The following is a 22,041-nucleotide window of genomic DNA, read 5'->3' on the forward strand; positions in this document are numbered from 1 at the left end:
AACACTGTCCAAAAGTGAACACCCGCAGGTAAAGTTACAGCGGAGGATTGCCTCCCTTCAGTCCATAGACTTACAACAGAGACCCCTTAGCATGGCGTGACTTTTCTGGAATGGAGGAAAGTCACGTGAGAGGAGGCAATGCCTCCATCACGCTATAACTGGATATGATCGGTTATGATTGGATGTGATTGGTTCGTGTGATAAATCCCGCCTCTTGTTTTCCATGCGAGCTCTTGGCCTAAATAAGAAAAATGGCGTTATTGACTAATTATAAAGTAAGTCAACAACTCTCCCACTTAGATACAACGACTCTGTGTCACGTCAAAATAAAACTTGAAATGGTCTGAAAGCGTGATGACTGCGTCAGTTTTTAGTGAGCATTCAGCGTGATGAAATAAAAGATACTGTATATCTTAATGTCTGTGGCAGTGTTTACAGAACTTTTATGACGATGATCCGAAATAAGTTGACTATTAAAAGAACAGCTGAACATCAGTTCACAAATAAAAAATACTGGTAACATTTCACAATAAGGTGTCATTTAACATGTTAACAAACAATGAACATTTATTACAGTATTTATTAATCTTTGTTTACAATAGTTAATACAAATATAGTTGTTCATTGTTAGTTCATGTGTTCATTAGTTCATTAGTGCATAAACTAATGTTAAAAAAAAAAACAACTTTTGATTTTAATAATGCATTTTGATTTTGATCATTTAATATTAACTAAGATTAATAAATGCTGTAGAAGTACTGTAGGCTATTGTTTATTCTTAGTTCATGTTAACTAAAGTAGTTAACTATTGTTAACTAACGAAACATTATTGTAAATTGTTTCCAAAATATTGTTCAAATTGTTACTGCCTTTAGTTATTATTTTGGAATGAATATGCCCAAAAACACTATGAAATATATAATTAGTATTAAAAATATAAAATAAAATAAAAAAATTATATTAATAAAATACAAAATATAATTATATTTGTTCTTTTTTATGTACTATTTATTTAACCAGGAAAATGTGACAACATTAAGTGTAACAGGGACATGAGAAATGTATGAGAGATACAAATTGCCCAGTGAGCCCATGTTTTTCTGACCATAACCACATTGTAATTATGATTTCGCAACTAGGAACTTCCCATGAGTCATCAATATTTTTGGTTCATATTCCCAGAAAAGAAAGACTACACATTTGTAACTGTGTATATTATTTTGACAACTACAAGAAGAACACTCACATACAGTACAGATAACCTCAAAACAGTGAATGCTACGGAGACACTTTGTAACCTTCCAATGACAGGCCCTGTCTAAGCCACTGGTTTGGAAAATTCCTCCAGAAAAGCATGCTGAATTTTTTTCCTTTAGCTGAATCTATGAAATCCCAGATCAGCTCTAAACTTGTTGTAATACTGAATAAAAGACACACACATTTAAGATTAAAGCACCTGGTCTGGTATTTGCAACGGTTGATGAAAATGGGTAAAAAGCAGCCACCAAAGGTCAACGGCCGCAGCTTTATGTCACACAATCTGTGGATTAAAATTCCCCTTGTATAATAAATTGCAGCAAAAGCTTTTTCAGTAGCAATAATCCACAAGGGAATTCCTCAAGCTAGAAAGAGTAACCCAGTGATCATGAGTGGACCTTTCTCCATCTGGAGTCACGGCTAATCTACAGTGCCATAAACTACACAAGGGTTGTCAGCTATTCACTCACATCATGCATCTTCTCTTAAAGACACATACCAGGTTTATTCTTATGTCTTTGAGATGAGCCCAAAGTCTTAGAGAGCAAAAGTTAATCAGATTCCACTTCAGTCAAAATATGATAAATCATAATCCAGCGCTGACCTACTTCATTTGTGTAAATCCTGAATCCGGATCCATCTATATCATATTCTACGAGTTACACTACAAACCATGATGTTGCTCAACCTTGAAGTATCAATATTTAAAGATCAATCCACCCATAGAAATGCCTTTTCTCACACATTTCAGCAGCACTGTTTTGTTTGGGTCCATTCTAATGAAATTGTGGTGAGTGAGGGCTCCCTCCCTTCTGTCCGAGACACATAGACTTAATCAATGCCCCAACCAACTGCTCATATAGAAATGGAGGTGACTGTTCTCAGATCAGTGAAAGCTCATTACACCATCATTGAATTTGGCGCAGTTCTTCCTCCATCTCCTTCTCTCTCTGCACTAGTAGGGAGGAGGCAGGGATCCTGAAAGCTCCTCTTTAAACCTGAGCCGAGGAATGTGGAACATGCACACCACCTCTGGGGAATGCAACCAAAGGTCTACATAAAGATGGAACAGAAGGGATGTTAACTCAATACCCTATTCTTGAACTAAAACACAGGCAAGTTTATTCTACAGTGGTATAAAACAGTATTCAGATACATAAACTACAATTCAAATTTATAAAAGGCATTGTTATATTTAAAATATAAAAGCAGGGTCAGCTGCAAACAAGTACTGTACTTGGTTTGGGATAGTTATTCATGTTTCACCGAATAAAAGAACATGCTTATACAATTTGCTTTTAACATTACTGAAACTTAAAATAAGAGTTTCTGTGTGGTGTGATATCTGAGCAAATGAAAATAAGCATCTGTCTCACATTTCATTTATTTTTTTGTCTCAACAAAAAAAAGCACACATTATTTTAGTATCATACTATTATAGTTTTTGTTAATATTTTTAATTACATTTTATCTGTAGAATTTCTGCTTTTATTTTAATTCTGGTTGACATTGTAGTTTAAATTTGTTTGTGCGTTTTTGTAATGATTACTTTGTTTTTTTTTTTTCAATGTCTATGTAGTTTTATTAAATTTTTATTTCAGGTTTAGTTTTTAGTTATTTACATCAAGTTAAACTAAATGAAAATGAGAAATGTTTGCATTGGAAACTATCTGAAATAAAATAAGTTAACATTTTATTTCAGTTAACATTTATTAACAAGTTTATGGATTTGGTTTTAATTTTAATTAACTGTATTAACCCTGACACACATTCAAACAATCATGTTTACATAAAATAAATCCACCACAAATAATAAATAAATAAAATCAAAATGAATTTTAAAATGTACAATTTTAAACAACACAAAAAGAGATTCATATAGTCCCAAATTAAAAATACAGATACAAAAAAAAAACTGTATGTGTTATTAAAATACTCTAATTTATTCTAAATCTGTGTGTCAGTAATTATGATCAGGACTTGGACACATACATTGTTTTGTTTTTTTTTGTTTTTTTTTTCTCAATTGTCCTCAGTACAACAGAAAAGCTTCCTATCTTCTCTGCATATTTTTTTTTATTTTATTGTTTTATATTTTTTATTTTACACCAGACAGACAAAAGCACCATGGCATGAAACTGCTGTTATCTGATACGCATTCATTGATATCCCTTCAACTGCTGAAATGTGTACATGAGCTTTTGAAAGCAGCAAAAGAGAAACCGAACTAAAGGACATTCCTCCTGAAACATCAAATTACTTATTTAACTGCCAAGTTTTTGAGTAGGAGAGTATCTGGACTCCGCATTCCTCCAGCCCCTGGCCACAGTGTGTCATGTGAAGTGCTCAGGAGACTGAATGTGTTCTAATAGAACAGGATTCTGTATGACCTTGAGAGCTGAAATGCACAGGATGATGGAGGCGCAGAGCACAGAGCTGTAGGATGGGAGGGCTAACTTCCTGTTCCTCAGTTATGACGCCATACCCTGTTCATGATGCATCGAAACCAACACCCTCGGTTCTCAGAACAGTATACTGCTGTACATACAGCAAAGACTGAGGAGGGGCTCAGTGATATTTACTGCTCTCTGCTGGAACCCATCAGCATAACAAACAAAATCTGGCTGGACAAAATGTGTTAGGTGCAGATTTGCTGAACTAAAAATGGAGAAGCTCAGATTGATGTTATATCAAAGATAGTTAGAAGGATAAGACGGGGAGGAGACTAATCAATTATAGAAAAAAGAAAAAAAAATATGGTGGCAAATATGGAATAGAGATCACATCTTTCAATTGAAGTGCTATTTCCTTTTCTGATAGAGTTTGTTTGTTTACTGTAGAATGCACATGCACAATAATGTATATATATATATATATAATATATTATATATATATATATATATATATATATAATGTTATATATATATATATAAATATATATATATATATATATATATAATATAAATAAATATATATATATCTAAATATATATATAATATATATATATATATATATATATATATATATTATATATATATAGATTTATTTATTATTATTATTATTATTATTTTTTTTTTTTTTTTTGGCTGCTGAGTAAACTGACTTTCCTTAAAGGGACTTTGTGTATGTTAGAGTTTGTCTGCAGAGAACCAAAGCAAATCTGCATGGCTAGTCCATCTCTCGGCCTTAATCATCATGGCACCTATTACCATGAACATATTACAGTGTTACCACCCCACATTTACATATCATCACATTAGTATGCTGCAAAAATTGCACAATCATAGATTGCATAAGAAGTCTTAAAGGTGCAGTAGCAAAAACTACCTGATTAAAGGATAAAAACTAAATTTGGCTATTTTGGAGTCTTGATGATCCCTTTGATTTACTTTATATACCCAGATAAATATAAAAATGTAAGGGAAATGTAGAGGGGACAACAATAAATAATTACATTTATTAATGAAAGTTTGATCAATATGTGCATTTTCATGTTCAAAAGTTTGCGGCCAGAAATATTTTTTAAAGAAATTGATAGTTTTTATTTAGCAAGGACACATTTGATTGATCAAAAGTGACTGTAAATACCTCTATATGATGAGTATAAATACTTGAACATTGTTTAAAAACAAATACTTTTCAAAAAGTTATTTTAAACTTTTAAAAAAAAAAATAATAGTAGAATGTTTTATTAATTTTCATCACCACATAACAAAAGCATATTAGGCAGCACAAATGTTTTTAACATTGATAATAATAAATAAATGTTTCTTGAGGCATCAAATCTGCATATTATAATGTTTTCTGAAGAACCATGTAACACTGAAGACTGGAGTAATTGCCTCTAAAAATTCAGCTTCACCATCATAGGAATAAAATTACGTATTAACATATATTAAAACAGTTATTTTAAAATGTAATAATAATTTCACATTCATAACTGTTTCACTGTATTGTTAATCACATAAATTCAGTTTGGGGGAATATAACAGAATTCCCTTCAAAAAAAAATTAAATAAATATTTTATAATTTTATATAGAGGAGTCTTCAGTTTATAAATATTGCCATTATCTGATGAAATGGACAATGTTAATGTTAAAGACATTTTGTATGAATATAACAGCTTGGGGAGGAACAATGACGTTGAAATCCAAACAGCAAGCCAAGAATGTTTTCCACAGTCTAGCATATAACCTGACAGAGGCCAATGGAGGTATTGCTTGTAAACTTAAAACCGCAGCCCTAATTTCAAAATGATGGATAATCTGCCACCAGTGAAACCAAGACCACAGCCAAGAGCCTAATGAAAAACACATTCCCGTCAACCCTGAGTGATCATGGCCTTCAGCAGGACTGCATTTACCATAAAAACCCTCACCTGCACAGAGCCAAAGTCACACATTCTCATAGTGGAAGTGGGCACATTCTGCCAGCCTGGGGAAATGGCCTTTAGTGAGGGACAGTCTGCAAAACAAAAAGAGCTTATCAGTATTCTGCTTCGTGGGTCTGGAAGAGACGAATCAGAGAAAGTACTCTTCCCTTGAACATATAAAACACCTACTTTTTGACGTTCTTGACCTTCATGCTGGCCGTGCTGGCACATGAGCGCAGAGAAGATTCGGCAGGCAGCTCAGGGACCATCGTGCTGTGCTCCTCGTGCCTGCATAATACGAACAGCACATGTAAACAAACAATTACGCAGCACTCTAAAGGCATGAAGTGTGACATACAGAAAGCCAGCACACACGCACCATAAACAGCAATGGCGTCCTCCCAGCCTGCCGTCTCTGCTGGCTGCAAGCTCCTATCTTCCCTCTCACCCTCATCCTCCTCTGGGTGGGGCCTTAAGAAAAGAAAGGAGGTACAGTATGTTGAAATAAGCTTATGCTTATGACATACATACATACATACCTCTGCATGTTGCATCGCACAAGCAATTACAACACCAATGAAATTGCGGAGACTAAGCGATTGTTTTAAAGGAATAGTTCAACCCATAATGTTTCAAATCAGTTTGACTCTTCTGTAGAACACAAAATAAGAGTTTTGCAAAATGTTCAAGGTTGCTCTTTTACCCACCATTGAAATCAGTTAGTGACCACACGTTATCAATCCTTAAAAAAACTCCTTAAAAGTTCTTCTAAAGCCATAAAATGGCTTTTGCCCTGATTTGCAGTCTGGAGGAATCTGCGCTAAATTTGCATAGAAGGAGTTGACAAGTTAACAGAAAAATCATAATTTTTTAGCTTTTATAGTATGAATCTGTCCAGTTGGAGGATATCGAACATCTTAATATGCGGATATCAAGGAGGATATCAAACATCTACAGTACATATTTGGAGCTGATTTAAAAGCACGGATGAATGCATCTCTCAACAACGAAATGTGTTTCTTCTGTGACTTTGTTGTGTCCGGAAACAATTTAAAAAAGTGTGTTAGTGTGTGATCCTCATTTGGGTTTGTGTATGATGCCATTTTTTTCCTCTAATCGTTAGAAAATGAGCAAGTGTTTATTTTTTAAAATATTTGGAAATTTTCAGTTTTGTATTTCAGCTGAATGAAAAAATATCCCTCTGTGATGATTCTCAAATCTCATTCACACTTATGCATATTCAAACTTTACACACCATATGTTGTGACACAAAAGAAATACATGCTGTATTAGCAAATTAATAACTTCTATTAATATATACACTACCATTCAAAAGTTTGGGATCATAAGATTTTTCACATTTTTTTTTTAAGTTCTTGTGCTCATCAAGGCTGTATTTATTTGACCCAAAAATACAAAAAAAAACCCTGTTTATTTTGGGAAATATTACTGCAATTTAAAACAGCAGTTTCTATTTTAATAATTTTTAAAGATATAATTTATCCTGTGATGCAAAGCTGAATTTTCAGCATCATTACTCCAGGTCTTCATTGTCACATGATCCTTCAGAAAATCACTGTAATATGCTGATTTAATTATCAATGTACGAAATAGTTAATATTTTTTGGGGGCCTGTAATTTGTTTTTTTTAGAAATTCTTGATAAATAAAAGAGTTAAAAGAACAGTGTTTATTCAAATAGAAATTTTGTGTTACAACAACACAAGTATTTAAAAGTTTTGGGGTCAGTACATTTTTTTTTTTATTAATATTTTTTTATTCTGCAAGGATGTGTTAAATGGATTAAAAGTGATAGTAAACGACTTATAGGTGTTAGAAAGATTTCTGTTTTAAATAATGCTGTTCTTTTTAACTTTTCATTCATCAAAGAATCAAAGAAAAAGTATCACAGGTTCCACAAAAAATATTAAGCAGCACAACATTTTCCTACGGAAAAGAAATCAGCATATTAGAATGATTTCTGAGGATCATGTGACCACTAAAGACTAGAGTAATGGCTGATTGAAAATTCAGCACTGCATTAAAGTTTTTTTTTTTTTTTTTAAATCCCAATTCTTTTTGGGGACCTAACCTTAGATCTTAGAAGCCACAGCTCTTATATGTCCCGGGCCTGTTCAAAGCCCACTGCGCCATCTGATACATTCCTTCTGGTCCATTTCTTGTTTCTCACTTATGGCTGCCTAATCTAGCAGGACCTGCCGACGAATACTAACCACGTTGAGAGGCCACCACTCATTAACACTGAACTCATGACGCAGGTGAAAAAAATAACCAACCAACAGCTACAAGTTCACCAAGGCCGAGCTGTGTCAATAACACAAGAGTAAAAGCTGCTCACAAACCACACAACCATCCTAATGCATTTGTGAGTGTGTGTTAGGATTCTTGTATTAAGAAAATTGAAAAAATCGATTTGTTAATGAGGGTATTGAACCTCTATATTGTCTTTAATCATTAGTAAAGCTGTTTAGGATGTGTAGTTAGTTAAACTATCAAGATAGTACACAAACCTATTATGTGAGAAAATAACACTTTAAAAAGCCATCATAATGAAAGAATACTCAAAAGTTACATTCATTGTTAGTCTCCAAAGTTAAAACCGCCCCATTTCACATACACATCATGAACTTTCGAAATGATTCTGTCCATTTCAGAAAATGTCCAGGGCCATTACCCAGGTCCCCCTGCAGCTAAGAACATGGCCAGGAGGGTCGAAACAAGGAGGGACGTTTACAGAAGATCAGAATTAGTGGCAGTACAAAAATCACACGATTGTATGTTTTTGCAAAACACAAGGATATCGCTTCAATCATCACATCAGTCCGGTCACAAACTGAATCCACCCTAAATCCGCAAGAAACAGGGCTAAGTGTTAAACACTCCTGGGGTAAGCTCGAAAGGTGAGCGGAACAGCTTTAAGCATTGGGAAAGCCTTTAGAAATGGGATAAAAAGGCTGAGAGTTCAGACGATTCATTCGGTAGACAAAGAGAGTGAGTGATTTGTTCCAGAAACATCCACACCTCCGCCTTCCTCCAACAGATTAGGACCACCGTGAATATTGACACGATCAATGCCTGATCCTGTTCATGGAAGAAACGAGGCAAAAGTTTACTGCCATTTTCAAAAGTCACACGCGTGCAACATAATGAGTTCTAAAAAATTACTAACTATGGTCAATGATTAATGAGAGTGTTCACCAGTTAAGTAGTCGTTTTACTCATATTTAGTCAATATTTAGACAATGTTTTGGTCTACTGGTTTAGTCAATTAAAATTGTTGACATTTTAGTCACATTTAGTCATGCTGCCACTATAATGGGGGTTAACTTACAAACTGATAATCATTTTGATCAAATTATAATTGCAATTATCATGACTGTTGTCATTTGAAAAAACTGCTGCTCATATCATCCAGTGAACAGGATATTTGGAACTTTTTACTGCAATGGTCTTTACATAGTTTTTTGTTTTGTTTCCCCCATCATGTTTCTGCATATTGGTTGCATAATATGCATTTTAATCTGGAGGGGTGGAGGGGGGGGTTCAATTTAAAAAGAAAAAAACATGTTTGTTTATGATAAAAAAAAGGTTTTCCTTTCAAGACTTCTTTTTAATCCGGCTTTTTACTTTATCGTGATATCAGAAAAGTTATCACCCTGCTATTTTTGTTTGTATTTAATTACATATTTAATGAAATAAATTACAGATATATAAAAAGATTGTGTCATGTCACTGACTATTACGTTAAACCATGCCTGCTTCCTTGGGGTGGTACAACACGTTCATTGATGACCATACTGTCCTTGTTATCATCTCTGTAGGGCACTAGTTGCACACAAATCTCCACTATAATTTACTCCTCAGGGGACAAATTCACATCTGCTGCATGCAGTGCTGCTGAAATATGCGGTCTCAGAAATAGAATAAGGTGACTGGTCACATGACGCACAAAATGCCTGTGTGTGCAAAAACCATGCTCTGCACCTGATTATGCAGCGGTTCAGGCCGAATGTAAAGAAAATGCCTCATCTAACCTTGCAAAGACACACATGCTATACGGCATATAACCATAATTGAGCACCGCAGCAGCCAAAGCACACTGAGAAGTACGCAGGCTGTTACTCACCCTTCACAAGGATCATGACTGCATGCATCTCTCAGAGGTGTTGGAGCTCTGCCGTGTGTCGTTGCTGCAGTCCTGCTGCACGCCTCCATGATACTGAGTCACTGCAAGACAGCTGCCCTTCTGTGAGGGGAGGGAGGAGACCGGACTTCAACAATAAACCTCCAACCTCAGCAAAGGATTGAAGGCCTGTGGCAGAAAAATCTGAAAAAACATATTTTTGGGTTGACACAACAAATGAATGATATACAGAACTAATATAATGTTGAGGCGGTAAAAACATGTTTTGCACCCCTAATAATGTGTGTGATAAACTCCCTGTGTAACTCTAGTGTGATGCAGATAAACTTAACTAACCACCCTTTACACAAACTTGTTACAACAGCTAAAGGTCCAGTGTCCATAAAGGTACCAAATGATCAGTAAACGTTTATAAAAATTTACAAATCGTGAAAAGTTCCAACTTTAGATTGGGTATGGCAAAAATATGAACAAATAATTAAAAAGTGATTTGTAAAGATGTGTAAAATAAGATGCATTCAGGTCATTTGAGATGACCTGCTCATAAAGGTACTAATAAAATGATGAAAGTTTAATGACATTTGTAAGCATTAACTACTGATCTATTAAGCATAATGTAACATTTGTTACTAATCAATGAAGCTTTTACTCATTGTAAACCATCTGTCAAAATAATTTTGAAGATTTTTTTTTAAAAAAGTGCATGATTATATGAATTTAAAATTAAATGACATTTGTGAAAGCATTCATTAATTATCTGTTACTCATAAGGTAATGTTTAATAAGTATATTAGTAAACATCAACAAGCACATTATCTCATATTTCTAGCTATGTGAATATATTAAACAATGATCTGTTAAGTAGTATTTGTTAATAGTTTTATTAATGAAAGTTGTTATAAAGTGTTACCATTTATTCCAATATATAAATTTATATTATGTATGTTATGTTGTTATGTATGTAAATGGTAGATTTAATTACTTTATATTGCCATAACAACTATATGTATATACGTATATCACAATATGTATATATGTATGTATATTAAATTTAACAAAATAAATGTTATGCATGAACATGTTGGATTTATTTACTTACTTTATATTGCCAAAACAGCATCAAATGCTGTATTAATTTCAATAAAATAAATACATAAATAAATAGATAAGTAAAGGTTATGTAATATGGTGGATATAAATGTTGTTTCAGCATATAATGTAAAACAGGTAAAACATCCATTTAAAAACATCCATCTGTTATTTGTTCATTTAAATTGTATATTGCTGTTTTTATTAATACAGTTATTAAATCAGTCATACTGATAAAGAAAGCACTCGAATTCATGCAAAAATAAGTTGGCTAAATGGCAACTGTGGACCTTGAAATGCAAATGAACCTAAAGAAAATCAATGATGAGAACGGTTTGTGCCATGTTCAGTGATGCATGAACGTGATGAATACAGGACTTACACAAGACTTACACAAGCAACTATACGCTACGCCATTAATAATTCAAGTGTGAAGTATATAAACAAAAGGAATCCCGGAATATTGAGACACACCCACAGTGACAGTTGAACCACGAATGACATGCACAGAATGTATGATATATTGGTTCTGATAGAGTAACGAGATAGAAACGACAAAATATTCCTCTCACACTCCGGCCCTACTATCAGAAGTGCTGACAGGGAGAAGCTTGATGTTGACTCAGCAGAATGAACCCTCCCTGACAGGACAGACAGCTCCATGTGAGCATGCAGGCACCTGACAGAGTTAACTTTACCTTGAATACATAAGCACACAGTAGCTCTGGTGACTAATCCAAAGCAATTTACACAGCCTGTGTCATTATTTAACTCTTTTCATAAGGTTGTGAGAGGATGCTTTGGAATTCAATATCTCAAAATATGAGCAACTCTTTGTGGTCTGTATTCTTCGATTTGCAACAGAATACACTAGGGTTTAATACTACATTAAAATTGGGATTTAAAATGTAGAATTATAATAGAATTATTAATAATAATTTATTAGCCTATTTTAATTGTTAGTATTATTATTTCTTGTAGCGTGTATATATGATATATATATTATATTTATGATTAAAATATTTGGAAAATAATTTTATTAATATTATTAATTTTGTAAATAAATTGTAATAATAATTAAAGTTCAAATATATAATAAAAATGTATAATATTACTATGTATTATATTATTTTTAAACGTGTGTGTGTATAATATATATATATATATAAACAACACACACACGCATTTTTATTAACGCCAATTTTATTTTGCATATTACTAATATTAAAAAATTATATAAAAAAATATTTATTATATACATATATTAGTAATAGAAGGATTTTCGCTGATGACATCATTTACACAACTTGTGTGAGGGACTGTGTGGAAGCTGTACATTGATGTGGTTGCTAAGCGACAGACTGTCTTGAAATCTGAAAATCTGACGTGGAATGTTTACAGACAGGAAACAATATTCATGCAAAGATGTGGGTTTATTGTTATGCGACTAAGGAGGTGGAGAAGTAAACCTTATTCTATAATTATGTTGAAGTCTTGCTTTTGGATGGTAGTAATAAAATGAGCACTGTTGTCATGGGCAACAGCATGTGACTTTAGCACTTCCGGTCAGCGTCTTTAGAGTTTTGTTTTTTTCTATAATGAAGACTCGTTGTATGGGTTTCGTATTTAGGGCTAAACGGTTTTAGAGAGCTCGTTCTTAACCACGGCTAGTGAATAAATTGGAAGTATTTATGGAATTTATAATGGCGCAGCTATCTGACCACTAGCAAAAAGACGCAATGTTTATTCATGGATAAAATACGATAAAATATTGTAATATTTACAAGCGCTGATGCTTTTTAAATCGCCAGCAAACAGAGGAAAGATCAACACGAGCCACTCACCTGTCTGTGATTGTTTCAGCGTTACTTCCCCAAATCAAATCCAGCAGTTTCCCTCTAGAACAGATCCATTATTGTGAAAAAGAGTCAAACCAAAGCCTCCTCCATCGCGTGTGAACGTGAGTGAATGAATGAATGAACTCGGTCTCGATGCAGGACACAGTAAAAGTTCGCTCTCGCGCATCACCTGATAAACGGACTGCGTGTGTGTTTGGGGGCGTGGCCAGGAGCAAGGTACATATCAGTAGGATTCATTTAACTCTTGCTTGTCCATAGAACAACGCCTGAGATTTGGAGTCAAAACTGACCAACATTGAAAACTTAAAATATTCAAGATTATTGTATAGTGGGTCTAAATACTTCCCTCAAGGAAAATGTGTTGATACCACTGATCTATAATAGAGAATATTATATATAGCTAGATCAGTGGTTAATTCATTAAATATTGATGGAGAAATACAATTTTAAAGAATTCTGGAAATTCTGAAAGAATTTACATATAAAGGGTTACATATAAAATAATATATAAAGTGCATGTTGTTTCAAATCTTGTGAATTTCTTTTTTCTGTGGAACATAAATGATATAGCCTATTGAGAATTACTTTTTTTTCCCCCTTCATTCTTCCAAATATCTTCTTTCGTGTTTCACAGAAAAAGTTATACTCGTTTGGAACAACAGGAAGATGAGTAAATGACAAAATGTTCATTTTGGGGCGAACTATCCCTTTAAACTAAACCAAACTATGAAACTATACTATTGAAACTATACAATTTCATAGTGGTCAGGTCTAATTTAGTAGGCTAAACAAGAAATCTACAGCTCCATAACATGTTGAATGGTCAAAGATAAAAGGACACAACTGTTTCACCTCTCAGATTCCATCAAAAATATTTTAATTTGTGTTCTGAAGATGAACGAAGGTCTTACGGGTTTGAAACGACATGAGGATGAGTTATTAATGACAGAATTGTTAAAGATTTTTGGTTTTTGGTTCTGGAAGAGGGTGTTGGGGTTTTGAAAAAGAAGGTGGTGGTTTGGAAAAATTCAAGATTTATGGTTTTGCATTCTGCAAAAGAAAGTAAAGCAGATCCAACTCCTCCCACCTTACATATACCTAAACCTACCCGTCTCCACCCCCTGATCCCTAAACCCACCCACTGCCACCCCTAAACCTACCCATCTCCACCCCTAAACCTACCAATCTCCACACCCCCCTGGGATCTTGTGTTCTGCAGTGAGGGACTGCTGGTTAAAGGTGCTGTATGTAGGATTTACACCTAGTGGTTGAACTAGGTATTGCAGTTCAAATTCAAAATATTGGAGAGGGTTTTTTCACCTGGCCCCTCCTCCCCAGACTTGATGCACACACACACAGGTTGTCAGATTGACCACACAAACAGGAACGAGCACACTTGACGATGAATGAATTTAAATAGGCTGTTTTCCGCCAACTGGCAACCTAGGGTGGCAAAACGTGCCATTTTCGCAGGACACGTCCTAACCAGGATTTTTATATTGCCTATAATATCTACGTGTTGCCTTTGTTTGTGCTGCGCATACCAATTGTTGTATAAAGTACCGTGAGAGCTCTAGAGAGCAGACGGCTTCTTGTGCTTTTGAATCGCTCTCATGGTACTTTGATGTCATACACCGATCTGTATGCTCAGTGCTGCTTCCAGTCCAACACTAATATGTACACGTATTTGCATTGCTTTGACCGTTCTCTGTAGATCCCACCTTCTTACGCACCACGATTGGTCGATTACATACAATGTCTGCATGTTATTGGTCAAACAATCATTACATTCATTAAGTATGAAAACAGGAAACCAAAGCCAAAACCTGGATATTTTAGGCAATATAGAAATTCTGGCCAGGAATTGTCCTGTGAAAATGGCACGTTTGGCCACCCTATGGTGGATATTTTTGCCAAAATACAATTGGGTAAACTGGCAGTGGGCGGGTTTCACAAACCAAAACAGAGACCTACATTCAGGCCCTGAACGCACATTTTCAAAGGAGAATAACTGACTGTAGCATTGTTTTTCAGATAAACAAGTATGTTAACTTAGCATGTTTCTTAAATATCTGCAAACATTTTATGGTATATTTATGCTTTAGTAGAGTCGAAAACTTACTTACAGCACCTTTAACCAAAACTTAGCAGAGACCATCTCAACTTTTCCTTGGGAAATCATCATCATCATCATCATGATAATTAGCCTATTCAGTTATCTGGCCAATGCCAAGGCGCTGGCTTTGAGACCTATGCCAGGGCCACAGTGTTATCTGTTTTGTGTTAGTCAATCACTTTAGATAAATAGGTGTGTGAGAAGGAGCTGTGTTGGTTGAGGACTTTGCACAAGGATGAACACTTAATTTCCTATATGACAGCATTACCAGTCAAACTTCTGGAAAACACCTTCCCTCTAAGGCATTTTGCTTGATATGTAGAAACAAAATTCATTCAGATTTAACATTATGCAATAGTGGCCTCTAGTGGTCATTGCATATATAAACAGTCAAAAATCACTCTTAAAGAAATAAACACATTCTTATATGTATATTTTTTTATTATATCAAAATACAAAAAGTTTTACGGGGTTATTACATGGACCAAAGCGTTGGAAAATGTCAACCTAATAGAGCTTGCCAAAATGTGCATATCTGGGCATCTGGTGATGTAAACAATGCAAATTGAACGGCTCCACTATACAGAATTTAAGTTGGGCTGTTTAAAGACAGCCCACACACAAAAACACACACACACACATTTAAGACTCCATATGTTTCATTCCCAGGTCTGGTATTGATGTAACTCTCAAGGACAATTCGTTTGTCATGTTAGCATATTCTTTTTGATTGGGGTCTTATTCTAGAGCAAGACTTCTTCATAAATGTTTAAAAATATGATGAAAGCAATTGAATAAAAATAAAATAACAATGGGATTTCCTTTATTCTCTAAAAATGCCATTGCTTACTGCAGGGTTGTTCCCTTTTAATATCAAGAGTGTCCAGCTGAGTTATTGTGGAGGTCAATGTCATACTTCAGAAGTTGGTAGTACAGATACAAAACATCTTTAACATTTACTCCTAGCAGCATGAAGACACACCAGGCACCATATCTTAACATCTGAGTATGTGGAAACACCGAATGCCCAAGAAAAATACTGCAAAGTAGCCTACTAATCAAGGACGAGAAGATAGAGGCACACTGCACCTTGTGTCATAATCAGAGTCGTCTAGCAATTTGGAGAATTCCTTAGCAGTGGCAGAAGAATCAAACAACGCATCATAATAATAGACTATTGTACATAAGGCTTTGGTACAGCACCATACTGTTTTAGAATAATACCTGAAATAAATGAGATTAATTAACAAAAGAAGCCTTCGATCAAGTCATTCAATCAAATCAATCTGAAAGAAAAACAAAACTATTATTCTATGATATTTTTCTTCACGTAAGAACAGTCTCTTATTCATTGCATGTAGGGTGATCAGAATGAAAAACATGTTTGCCCAGAACACATCTTTAGATAACAGACTATGTAAACAATGTACAACACAAATTCAAAAGCAGTTAGAAAGCACAATGCAATTTGAGATATGCTTCCAATAAGCTCTAAGAATGAGGTTTAATGTTAAAACAGTCGTAAATGTGCATAATGCAGTATTACATTCTAAGTTTTCAGTGCTGGTTAATATGAACAGCAAAAGAATCAAGAACAAAAAGATGAAACGAGACAGGTCCGAACGAGTGAAATATCTTGATTATGCAAGGTTAGTTCTGTTCAATCGACAGAAAAAGGAAACAAAGCACCATAAGAGGAAAGCACAAAACTTAATACAGGCAATTAAAGAGTTGATATGACACTTCCTGCAAATGAGCCCTCTTACAGAAGCAAAAAGGGGGCGTGTCTACCTGTACAGTATCATAGCTATATATTCAAGAGAAACATTTCAGTCGGGTTCTCCCTTCAAAGACCAGTGGAGCTAGTCAATCACCATCCACAGATATACAGAGTCACCGCACCTGCATCTTAAATCAGCGTGACAGCTTTATGCGAGGATGCGTCACTTTGTCGTGTCCAAGAAAAACGCTATAAAACAGAAATGCCACCGCTTGACGCATCAGACCACCACCTGCTCGAGTTACCAGGTTCTTCCCATGCTAAATGAAAAGTTTACTGTCATACCTTGGGTACATTTTGTGGATTAGGCCTATACATTGATATGCTGCCTCCTCAAGACTGGCGAGCTGTCTAAATGCACGGGTTTTCATTCATGTGACACTGAATGTTCACGCGATAACGTAAGCACATACTGAATGTCAAAGCCGAACTTTATTTAACCGTTTTCATATTGAAAGATAGATGAGCGCACAGGACCTGCCCTGTGAGATTGATTTTATTGCTTGCGGTCCTACTCACCAGGAGAACTCGAGAACGGAAATCAAAACAGAGCTAGTTTAGTTAGTTTAAGACAGAGGACTGTGCGTGAGTTTGTGTGTTAACCTCTGAACCACAGCACCACAAGTTCAAAAAGACATAGCACCAAGTCATAATGTGTACAATGTGCCTACATCCTTGCACGTGATATTTCTAGATTATGTAAACTTTATGTGGTTGCTGTAGGACTTGTTACCAACTAGTTCTTGACCGAACTTGACAAAACACGTAGCAGAAACAAAGTCTAAGTTGAACACTTCTCTCCCGACAGCTAAAGGCAGGTAAGTTAATCAGGAATATCTAAAAATAAACACTGCCCTTCTCCTCTCAGAGACTACATGATTAAAGCGAAGCAGCCTTACGAATCGCACCACTTGGGGTGGAAAAAGACATAGGCCTACATAGAAATAAGCAATGGAGTCTGCTGACCTAATACTGATTAGCTCAAATACACTGTGAAATGTTTGAGCATTCGTTTTCACGTCGAGGAAAATAGTTGTGTACAAAAAGAGAGAAAGGAAAGACAAAAAAAGTCAACACTTAAAAGTCAAATCCTCTAAACTCAAAATGGCTACTACGAATCTCTACGGACAGAAATTCATCCCAGTGTTTCCTGCTTGTATATTCAGCCTTATTCAAGTACTGCATGAGATTTCATTCGATTTCCTATTAAGTCGTACCTCGTTATTAAATTCCATTCGCAGTAGAAGATTAATTTTGGAGTTGATCGCATTGGCGCATAAATGAGCTAAAAGAGAGGAACATCACACTGAAAATATTCAGATAAATCTGAATTCTTAGAGCAAATCATACATTCACCATCGGTTAAACTAAACTAGCATACGCTCAAGTAGCTTTCACTTTAGGTAGCAGATCAGCAGCTGTTAGTGAACTCTAGAGACAGTTAACATCCTTCAGAAATTGGCTACTAAAGACATCATTAATTCAAATAATACAAACTTTGCTATGTCATCAGATGAGCTGTGATGGATGGCAAATAGTAAAGATTACAATACAGTTTACTTAATTTTTTTTTTTCTTTTCTAAAGAGTCAAGCTATTTAGGAGGTCCACTTTTGTAAGTAAAAAGTAACCAAGAAGACTGGTAATCTTTTTTTCCCCCCAACTGATTAGAATAAGGACTATTTCAAATTTTCTATGTTATATTGATGACTTCATTAGTCTGCACAATATCTACTGTACTTCCTTGGTGTATTGTACGTATGTCCAAAGCAAACATATAACAAATTATTTACTTCAAGGAAGTGACAAAAATATTAATAATGCATTTCACCACTTCTAACTACATTTGTGCAAGACAAGGACCGAGTAATTCTACTTCAGTTTAAATATTACATTTGCACCTATGCCATCTGAACATGTCAAAAAGGATATTTCTAAAATTGACCTGAATCTTTTCTTCAGCAGGGGGCTAATATTAATCTTCCTCCAACCACAGATTAAAAAATGCCTTAAAGCTGTCCAATGATGTTAGTCAAATATAATGTCAGTTATTTAAAAAAAATAAATAAACAAAAAAGCAAGTTTTCAATTCCACCTGCCTTTGCATGGATTTTTAAAAATCTGAGTAACTGTTCAAACATTGTCGCAGGACCAGTCTAGTACTGCAATCATTCTTTTCAAGCTTACAATTTCTATGATATTCTGTGCTTTATATTTCATGTTTAGTATTTTATAAATAAATACATTGTAATTTCTGGGTTTACATTAATCTGTAATGCTATCAAACTTGTCATCCAAAATTAAATATACTAGCTTGCACAAAATATGGTAGAAGTGCTGAAATATGTTCCAGATCATTTATTCCTTTTTTTTCTATTCTCTTTTTTGAGGTATATTTTGTAGAAGGAAGAAAAGAAACCCTGTATTAACTATCATGTCTTGAGAGACATATTTGTACAGAGCATTTGACTCTATCCTTCACAATATACACAGTTCTGACAACATTATGACAAAAATCGAAGTGGCCAGCAAGATTTTTCCTAGCATGTAATGCAATGCTATTATTTTGTTTTTATTATCAAATGAAAAGCTTTTGTCCTGTCCTTTTCTGTTTCTTCCAAAAGAGCACCCCTGTATGTTTTTCCTTTGTGTAAATTTACAGAAAATACAGATATGTGTAGTATATTGTGCCAACCAAAGAACATAATAAATCGTATCTAGTTTAGACTGATTACAAAACAGTACTGAGAGCTTGTCCATTGTACATTTTTGCTAATGGACAAGGAGACGATCCACCCCACAGGATAAGTTTTAGTGAGTTTTTTTTTTTTTTGGGGGGGGGGGGGGTGCTCTCAAAGCAGAGAACCATAGTTTGAGGGGGCAGAGTCCATACTGGCCAGGAGGGATTTTCTGTCTTCTCTGGGGTGAAGCCAGCGCAGCAGAGAGGACAGATGAAGACAGGGGGACTTTCTAAGTGTACTTTTCCACTTTTTCTTTGAGGGAGAGCTGAGATGTTCTCTTTGCTCAGAGGCCTGAGATGCATGCGGCTGCTGGGTCTGAGAGGTGGACACATCTAGAGACAGCAGAGCAAATGAGACACAGCAACAGAACAGATTTTTAAATTTTCGTTGCCTGTGCATGCAAACCTCACTGCCACAATGTTAAGGAATTGTGGATGGTTGTTTTAGCATGTTTTGGGTGGTTTCTTGTAATTATTAAGCAAATAAGCATGTAGTCAGGACATTAGGAGAGACAACATGTCCATTTCTCCCAGTATGTAATGTACGGGTGAAACTGACCTGTCCTGTTCTTGAATCTGGAGTTGTTGTTCTTGTTGGCTGTTGATTTCTTGGCTTTATTAATACAATAATAAATCAGTGCTTCAAAGCTCTCAGACCCTGCAGGGACTCTCACTGCACCTAGATGCTCCCTGTGAGAGACAAACACAATGATGCATTACTTCACATTGCCACCAGGGTGCGCTGCTCTCCACCGGCCAGATCAAACTGAGCTTTAGCCCCGACAGGGCGCTCTTTGGCTGCCCCAATGCCAAGTGCAAAGCCTTCATGACAAAAGTATACCATTCATCAACATGTACTGTGCAATTTAGCATTTAATCAACTTTGTTAGATATTGTTTAGAAAATACTGTTTATCAAAAAGAAATCTTCTTCATTTTAATTGGCCACATTTCATTGGTCATCAGAATAAAAATTAAATACCAAATCATTTGTTTTTAAAGAAAAAAACAAAGACTCTTCCTCATTAGATGGGTACTCTGCAAATTAAAAGCACATTGTATTAGTTGAGTTAGTCTGGTGAGTTGAATTTAGCATTTCCCCCACTCATTTACTACGGAATACACCTAAATTGACATGAATAAACCTTTACCTCATGTTGTACACTGCTGCCATGCTGCCAGCACTGTCCAATCAAATTACAACTAGCCAAAAGCTCCTGTTTCCCAGTAAGCTCAATGGTTTCCTATAAAAGTGACCACAGAGGTCACGTTTCTTGTAAAGTGATGTCTTTTATCGCACATGTCATTCCTCTATCATGGCAGAGATCATGACACTCAAACGTCCATACTGAAGAGTCAGCCCACAACTCATGGGTTCACAAGGCACAGAAACACAAAGCGTTTACAGACAGTCTCCCCTGCTGCTGAGGCTGTGGAAAGAGAAAGTGAAAGTGATTAATAGAGGGGGGTGGTAGACATGACTGAGCACTAAAGTCCGCCACATCAAACACACTCTGGTTACCATGAATACACTGTACAGTGGCTTCACCATGCTGACAGGAGAAGAGATGGCAGGGAGGGGAGAATGGCCAGTAAAGAACAGTCACATAAAAGAAAGGAACCAAACCACTAGGACGACAAAATGTGACAAGAAATTTTAGTTTGAGAATTGCTGTTACTGATTCGGCATCGAGGAGAAGAGTATTTAGCATGCATGATATTTTTGTACATGGAAACAAAATTTTAAAGGGGAATATCCAAGTGTGCCTCTAAAAGGGCAAAATTTCCATGAAAAAAAATATTGCCTGTATTTAATAATCGCAAAAAGTCTTTGATAAGCAATACTGAAAAATGGCATTGTTTATATTCCAGAAATAAACCTATCCTTTTTAGGATATTTGCCTAAAAAGATAATGTATTATTAATATCATGTAATAAAAAAAAATAAAAAAATGTAATTCCCCTTTAAATGAGAATGATTTAAGGCCCCGCCTGCAAACCCCTCCCCTTTCAGACATGGATTCGACCCTTACCTATTGTGGTGTAGAGGACCTGGTCACAACAATGCTGCCCAGATAGCTGAGATCAATCAAAAACAAAGAGGGTAAGACTACCAGAGTCTCCAGAGAAAAGCGGCGTCTCTACTCTAGATGAGGATGAGTGTTGCAAGAGATGAGCGCACTCTCATCCCTGGCAACGAAGGCCGCCTAAGAAGGCCACCGTGATGGTCAAAGCCCTAAGTTAGAGGAAGTGAGAGAAATGGAAGGAAATGAGCTGGAGAGGGTGAGTGATGTGATCAGCCCACAAAAGAGGACAAAGAAGGAAGAGCCATGGGATCATCATGAATGCACTAGAAAATCCTTAATCATGAAAAATGTTATACACTACGATAATTTCCTATATCAAAATTACACTGTTTAAAGGTTAAAGGAGAATAGGATTTGAAGAAAATAAAGAGAAGTATGGTAATTTATCCTGTAAACCCAATTAGGAGTTATACTGGAGGACATGGACATTTGTGCATATGTAAATAGTTTATAGTAAGATGTACATGTAAAAATATTTTAACCGAAAATCGCAAAAGCATGAAAGCATTGCTTTTGCAGTACAGATGATGAATAACAATCTCCTTTGTCATTTTGGAGCCTCCAATGGTACAGTTCAC

General features: G+C 35.4%; 1 protein-coding gene across 1 annotated transcript in view; it reads right to left on the reverse strand.

Moving 5' to 3' along the window:
- The window catches only part of LOC109112562 (rho GTPase-activating protein 32-like), a 29,637-nt gene extending 19,769 nt beyond the window's left edge, over positions 1-9,868 (reverse strand). Inside the window, 5 exon segments of the mRNA XM_042739376.1 lie at positions 5,637-5,654; positions 5,656-5,722; positions 5,820-5,903; positions 6,006-6,101; positions 9,777-9,868. Of these exon segments, the coding sequence (XP_042595310.1) occupies positions 5,637-5,654; positions 5,656-5,722; positions 5,820-5,903; positions 6,006-6,101; positions 9,777-9,865 (354 nt within the window). The 5' untranslated portion in view covers positions 9,866-9,868.
- Between the last annotated feature and the right edge of the window lie 12,173 nt (positions 9,869-22,041).

This window comes from Cyprinus carpio, chromosome B15, assembly GCF_018340385.1.
Source record: "Cyprinus carpio isolate SPL01 chromosome B15, ASM1834038v1, whole genome shotgun sequence".
NCBI classification, from domain to species: Eukaryota; Metazoa; Chordata; class Actinopteri; order Cypriniformes; family Cyprinidae; genus Cyprinus; species Cyprinus carpio.